This window comes from Crocodylus porosus, unplaced genomic scaffold (assembly GCF_001723895.1).
Source record: "Crocodylus porosus isolate Cpor-Errol unplaced genomic scaffold, CroPor_comp1, whole genome shotgun sequence".
NCBI lineage: Eukaryota > Metazoa > Chordata > Crocodylia > Crocodylidae > Crocodylus > Crocodylus porosus.
In genome coordinates, this window is record NW_017728918.1 from 2010825 (window position 1) to 2018538 (window position 7714).

Genomic DNA, 7714 nt, shown 5'->3' on the forward strand with positions numbered 1-7714 from the left:
CAGAGTAACCATCAATCCTCTGGATCATGGTGTATGCATATATAAAAATATTATGTATTTAAAAAGCATAGGTCACAATGATCAAAAGCTGTTTCTTTAGTCCTGTAATCACTAGAATTAAATGTACATCTCTGCAGACTCATAAAACAAATCAAGCATCCTTGAGCATCTCGACAGTGTATCCAATGCTTCATTGAAAGTTATTTCCATGCCTTAGTTGATGTTCACCTGAGTTAGTTTCCACACTTAGATTAACATTTTTTAACATAAATGCATTAGTAAAACATTAAGCCCATTAAAAAGGAGAGAGGGTTGTTAACACCTGTGGAATTAAGTGTTTTAAAGGAATTGGGTTGATTATAATGAGCCAAGAAGTCAAGTGACTCCCTCCCTGCTGCCTGAATAGAAATGCTGCTGCCCCTGCCAGGCAGTTTGTTTTAAACTTTGGATGGGCCAGGAACCTAAGGGAGGTGCAACTATACCACTGCATCCCCCTAGATCCACCCCTACTAAAGATCTTAAATTTCTTATAGGGCTCTAGGGAGTAATTTGTTCCCTTGGTAAGAAAGCAGGGCTGGAGTGGAAGTTCTTTTAATAAAGGTTGTTGAACACCTCCCATGTCTATGAAGTTGTCCAGAATAGCTTTAATTCCAGAATAGCTCTAATAGGCATGATTCTGCCTCAAGGACTAGATCAATTTTTGGTTTGGGGGGGTGTTTTTAGGATGACAAGACATCCTAGGGTGCTTTGGGATCTTTTTAAGGGTGCTGTGCAGTGCTAGATATGCAAATACCTACACATGTGTCACAATATAAACCCTGAGATTTCAATTAGGAATACTTAGTGTCAAAAACATTCTGCCCTGTTGTGATCTTTCTGAGTTCTTTCTAACAGAAGTATTGCTCTATTATTTCTTCACAGTCAAAAAAACAAGTGATAGCTAAGAGCTGGCTTTGCGTCTAAGAGGGCTGACTACCACTGGAGTAGACGACTTTCTGAGGTCCCTTCCGGCCTTTTTTTTTATAATTCTATAATACACTTCTACTTTAAGTTACTCATAACTTTTTTTAACTATTTAAGCTGATCATTTCCAGGACCATGTTTGCTTCAGACTGAAGATTTGTACGAAAAAAAAGTTTCAGCCAGAATGACTGAGGCTGGGAAGTGAGTCACTCCGAGAGAATAGGAGCTTGTAAAAAGTCCTGCCCAGAGGGTTTAACCGCAACCTCGTGCCCTTGTGCACACGTGGGTTTGCAGTCTTAATGTTCTTTTAGCCTTGGTTCTCACATTTAATTAAAACAAATAACCCAGCAGCTGCCCCCTGAGCTTTGCATCAGTTATTCACAGGCATTTGCAGCCTCAGGGTCAGCTCCATCAGCTGCAGCAACAGATGGGTTGTGCCAAGCTTACACGTCTGTTAGGTAACGTCACAGAGCACTGCAGATGAGGGTTGTGGGCAATGTAGTTCTTCTGCCTTGCGTGCCCTTTTCATGCATAAACAGATGATGTCAAATTTTATTAACCTGAGTGGACTTCATGCTTGAATCTCCTGCCAGCACGTCAGATTCTTGTCTCTTTCCCTGTGGCAGGTTGACCTGACTGGCTGTCTGGGGCCTGAGTGTCTCGTTTCCCGGGCAGAGAGCAGCTGGAGGCAGTGGCATGGAAGACAGATTTTGTTGGCTGACCTGGAATAACCTTGGGCAGCGTCGCAGTCTGGAGAACGGAAGCAGCCAGTGTCAGAGCAGTCTGTCGCGCAGCCGCAGCCGGCCCCTTGGAGAATGGATGCAGCTCTCGCTGTCCTGCTGACAGCAGTGCTGACCTTGATTATTGGGAAGCTGGTTTTGTTCCGGCTGAGATGCCCCAACGCCCCACCTTGCATCAGCGGCTGGATCCCGTGGTTTGGAGTGGCATTTCAGTTTGGGAAGGGTCCTCTGGAGTTCATAGAACAAGCCAGAGTCAAGGTAACAATGGGAAGGGTTCATGTGCTACAGTGCCGGCGTGCGCAGGGGACCCCACAGGCCAGTACTGGGGGAAAGAGAAGCTTCAGCATTAAAAGCTCCCACGCAAAATATCTTTACTCTGTTGTTGTATTTATTAAATCATAGAAGCATTGAGATGGGAGAGGTGAAGCGTGGGGCTTGCTGAGCTCTCTTGGAGGTGCTAGTGCGTTCCTCGGTGGGCTCAGTACACAGATACTGAGCGGTACTTCCTGTGCTTCATCCTACTTGAACTCTCTAGTTGCAGTTTTGCTTTCTTCACCCATGTCTCGCACTTGAATAGTAGATTAGGTCTGCAAAATGGTCTCTGCTACCCCTTTGCACACAGTCACCATAGTCAGCTGCAAGAGTGCAGACATCACTATCGTGAAATTAGCTCAAATGTCATGAAATGTGAAGCAATGCTAATAATTTCTGTGGCTTTTTTTTTTTTGCATTCTTTCTAAGCCTTCCAAGGTTTGTGTTTCTAAACTGTTCTCTTAAACCAGGAGTTTTAGGAACTTGGGGTAAAACACTTCAGGTGAGCAGCTGGACAAGGAACGTGCCTGGGTTCTGCTCTGGCTATTCCAGCTGTGCCACAATCTCACTGCTCCTGTGGTTAGAAACTTTCTTTGGGTAGCTGCTTTGAATGAAGCAGTGATTGAGCTGAACTAAACTGAATAAACTGAAATGAAGGAATTAGTCTCTCTGCACCCACTGAAGAGGGCACAGCTGTCAGCAGGCCTGTGCTTTCACAGCTTGTGTTTCCAGGGGCTTTGCCAGTGAGTTCCCCTAGTCCAGTAGTTTGATTTTCTTTCAAACTTTGTCAGCAAACAACATACTGCTTGAATATTTTTTTTCTTTAAATGATTTCATAGATCATAAGGTGTTGAAGCCATACTATATTACACTTTCATGTTTAATTCTAATTACATATATTTCAAGTGAAAAATTCTGACTTAAACCCCCACTGATTTTTTTTTTATTAGCCCTATTATACAGGACATGCTTCAATAAAAAAACCTGTAATCTGATCAAGTCATAAAAATTTATAGTAACAGTAAACAATACCAACAACAGAGATTTAACACCATGAGGATATGATCAAACTATTGACATCAATAGGAGTCTTTTCCTTGACCTGAATGGTCTTTGGATGGACCTGGCCTTAAAGTACAAATACAAACAATTAAATCCACACTGAGACACAGGAAGAGTTCATCTTGATTAGATAAGCAGCCTGAGATAAATGGTCAAAACTGTATCTTATTAAACTCGGCTTCTTTCACAACAGGTTGTCTATAAAGTCCAGATAATTCAAACATAATAATCAACCCTATCCGTGTACATAAATTATGATCTTTTCTTTGCCCATGTCTGTGCTCTAACTGGGAGTAGAAAATCAAGTACAGTTCTAAGGCTATAGATTGTAAGTTAGCTACAAAATCTTTTCTTTGCATAATAACGCTGTTACTTTAAAATAGGACCTGTTGCCAAATGTCAGTGATATGCGTACCAATGTTGTTGCTGGCCCTCTACTTCCTAAGATCTTTGCTGCATGTGGAAACGGAAGCTGTTTTGTCCTCAGAGTTTCTTTGCTCTTTGATGGAGCAGATGCACATGCTGTGTTTTTTGTCATGTACTGTTTAGCGTGAGGCATATGTCCCCTTTTCTCAGCCTGAGGAACTGCAGACCTCCTATGGCCTCCAGCTTCAGGCCAGTGTCCTTTTGCTGACATGGTAGAGATTCAAATGTTTAGCTGTAGAGACTCCCTGGTTCATCACTGACCAAAACTAAGACAAGGCCCACGGAAACTTTACCTTGGTTCGTCCTTGTTTTTATTGTTTCTCTTACCTTAATTAAAAGACATTCAGACTGAAGGTAACATGATGCCCAGAAAATAACATTACTCACTCCCCCTTATACCTGTAAAGTTGATTCAAGAAAGTTGAGAGGCCATGTACACACTACTATTTTTGATATAGGGCATCTATGTGAAGAAACTTCCTACTTGGAGACTGGGAAGCCAGAGTCCTGGTGGAAATGTTATGAAGCCATCTGCATTTTCTGTTCAAATCCAGCTGAGGTCAGTAAGAACTGAAAATCGCTACCAACAGATGATGCCAGTCAACAGATGGTGACTTGAGGGACTTCACCCCGTTCTCAGTGGGCAGGTGTCTGCATCAGCCTTACCTGAATTCTTGAGAAAGAACCCGAGGGCTAACTAGGTCTGGAGACTTCACTTCTCATCTACAAGGTAGCTTGGCCTGATCTTTCATGGGAATATTCAAGCAAGATTTTCTGCCCACTATTTTGCAAAGGCTTGTCATAAACATAGAGGATACCTAAGATTATATTGTCCTTTGATCTCTGTCTGGCACCATTCACAAGCCCTTAACTCGCCTAGCTCACCAGTGCTTTCTTCTGAAATCCAGCTTCCATACTTAGATACCAAAGTAGCTTGAGCTCCATACAGTCTTTAGTGTACTGTGCTCCTCATAGCAGTAACTCTGTAAGGAAAAACCATAGCTCCCAATTCATAGCAATAGCCCTGCAGGGAAAAAACAGAGCTCCCAGTTCCTACTGGCAACTGAAGTGGAGACAGACTAAAGCGCCAGGTCCAAACCCCTCTCATAGGCACTTCTGCTTAGGTGCCTGGCTCAGACCTGCGCACTAGACTTCCCTGCCATCTTTGTATCTGTAACACCTAAAGAGGAGGCAGCTAATCTGGGGCAAAGTACAGCACCTGGGGTAACTCATGGGCAGTCTGGGGCAGCTGGTCAGGACTGCCCTGTGCACTGCTGCCATCTGTCACAACCACAGTGCAGGTTGTTATCTGACACCCCCAGGGACAGTCCAACCTGTATTACAGTCCCTCTGGCATGGCTGTCTAGTGGACGTGGAGGACCAGGTCTCCATGATCACTCCACCAATACAGCTTCAATTAGATCTAGAACTCATACTGGCAGAAGCCATAACAAAAGTTATGATGCAAGAAACAATAAAGAAACTGCAGTATGATTTACAGGCTAAAAGTGTACCTAAAACTTAATTAGACAACACTGATATAGTACAAACAAGATCTAAGAGAGGAAGGGACCCCTCACATCTAAGATACAACATCAAAATAAAGCAAAAGTGAGGCAAAACAAGACACTTCAATTGTGAAAGCAGTGAAAGGTGTGGCAGATGTGGCAAAACACCAAGTCACCATTGTGACAACAATGTCCAGCAATAAATACAGAATGCAGGAGATGCCCCAAAAAAGGGCATTTTGCATAGGACTGCAGATCATTCAGGCTGATGGAAATAATGTAGGAAGGGGAAGTAGCATCAAATGATAATAAGCCTTTGCTACTAGGAACTATTATCCTCAAAAGAAGAATCAAGAACTTTGTACATTAATATCCATCTCAATTGCTGAATCATTACATTCAGACTAGACACTAGAGCTGCAATTACTTCAATCTCTGCTAAAGTTTATAATTAATCCCAGGAGGGAGAGCGGCAAAGGTTAGATTAAATTCTCAGAGGGGCAAGGAAAACAGCATTAAAAGTGTGTGGCCAGTTCAAGAAGAAATTGGAAAAAGGAAAATTTTTCTCACAGGCTAAGTGGTACAAGGCTTAACATTTACTGGACTTGCCAGCAATACAGTGATTATTCCTTGTAGAGAATCTGGACTCAATTAATAGCAAAATGCAAACCATACAAGAGATGTATCTTCAGGTTTTCACAGAGTTGAGAGAGCTGCTGGAGGACAGTCTGGCTCAAAAGTTTCCCAAATGTTTGAAACTGTCCAAAATATGGCAAACACGTCTAGTGGAGACTCCAGAAACCCTTCTCCGGACAAACAGGATTCATCTTCAGTACATTCCACCTCAACATAAAGAGGATCAACCACCAAAAGGGACAAGGTCAGAGCATGAAAATGAACCTCCTATGCAAGGAAGTCAGTGGGAAGGTTCAGTTAGAGGTGGGAGCTCTAAAGAGGTTAGAACAAGGTCTAGAATACGGTTTCTCAACTGGTGGGATGCATCCCACTGGTGGGACATGAAGGTCCACTAGGTGGGACACAGGTTATGGCGGCAAAACCGGAAGTGCCACAATGGAGACTCCTCCCACCCCCCACCTGCTCATCGACCAATGGGACCAGGATTTTTTGACCTTCTGTACATGGGACATAAGATGCAAAAGGTTGAGGACCACTGGTCTAGAAGACCTCTGTAGAGACTTGACCTTTAGGACATGGATAGACATTACATATAAACTAGCTTTAGTGATCAGAAACTGGTTTAAACCTGTAACAGAACAGATGTTCAGTGCACATCAACCAGTTTGAAAATGCCTGAAACTGGTTTAAGATAAACCTGGCTGAATGTAGTATCAGACTTAACTGATTTGGGTCAAACTGGTTTCTGCAATGTAAGTTAAACCAGACTCCCCCAGCATCCCAGCATGCTCTCCCGGGCTGGGCGGGGCTCTCTGCTCCACAGCAGGGCCAGCTCCTCCCCTCTGCTCCCAGGCTACAGCTCCAGCAGAGACTGAAGGCATCTGCTTGGCTTCCCCCTGCTCCCCACCCCCTACTCCCTGCCAAGCAGGGATCCCCTGTCCACTCTGCCTTACACAGACATCTTTCAGCATTAGCTAGCAGGCCACATGCTGGCTATGGTCTGTGGCAGACAGGACCCAGGAAGAATCAACAAGTAGCTGGTAATGTCCCTCTGTTGTTTTCTTAATGGGGTGCTAAGCACTGAGTTAGGGCTGATAAACACTGTGTTATCAACTCCCTGCTGGGCTGCTGGGGTGGGGGTGGGAACCCTTTCCTAATCAGAGCATCCTTCTGGGGCCTGGCCAAGCCCCCCTCAGCTCAGCACTGAGGAAAGGGAGGGAAGGCTGCTCTAGCACCAGCCCCAACTTCTAGCCTGAGCCACTGCAGGCATGTGCCTGTATTTCTGGGATGTCTGTACAGTTACAAACTGATTCAGTTTAGCAAGGTTATACAACCCTGCAAAGATTGAATCAATTCAGTCTCAGGCTTTTTGAATGTCTGTCCCTAACCTTAGACATCCATTTATCGTTTTAGGTGTAGGTATTGGTTGGTATAGCAGTGTAAATAGTTGTAAGGATTATAGATTGTGGTTAATAAGTTATAATGAGTTGCACTATTATCCTGTTTGTTATAAAGAACGGGAGATGTGAGGCAATTGGTTCTTCAGACTGACTAGGGAGGACCAGAGGGCTGTATAAGGGGCACAAAAATAAAGATCTGACAGCCCTGGAGGCAGAGGCAGATTACAACACACAAGAGATGGCTGCTAGGGCTGTGCAAAACTTCGGTTGCTGATTCGATTAGGTGGAAATTTGGCTTGATTCGGCAGCTGAATCTCCGAATCCGTATTGAATCAGGAGACCCTTAATCCCTCTGAATTGAATTGGAACCCTCCGAATCAATTCAGGTCCAAATTGGCTGCAGGTGCTCGACCACCTGGGCGACAGCGATCATTGCCTGCTGGAATTCACCATCCAGCGCAAGGTGGCAAAGGCATGCAGTAAGGCAATGGCCCTAGATTTTAGGAGGGCAAACTTCAGCGAGCTAAGGAGAATAGTTAGAGAAGCACTGAGGTCCCGGAGGGGAGGGGAGCCAGGTGTCCAAGGAGAGTGGTCACTCCTTAAGGAGACGATCCTCCAAGCCCAAAGGAAGGTAATCCCAACGAGGATCAAAGGGAGCAGGAGAGCA

General features: G+C 44.3%; 1 protein-coding gene across 3 annotated transcripts in view; it reads left to right on the plus strand.

Annotated features, from left to right (window-relative positions):
* LOC109311477 (24-hydroxycholesterol 7-alpha-hydroxylase) overlaps positions 1–7714 on the plus strand; it is a 39724-nt gene that overhangs the window by 3260 nt on the left and 28750 nt on the right. For all 3 annotated transcript variants that reach the window (XM_019537120.1, XM_019537119.1, XM_019537118.1), the window contains exon 2: positions 1590–1961. In XM_019537120.1, the coding sequence (XP_019392665.1) occupies positions 1779–1961 (183 nt within the window). In that variant the 5' untranslated portion in view covers positions 1590–1778. The remainder of the gene's footprint in view (positions 1–1589; positions 1962–7714) is intronic.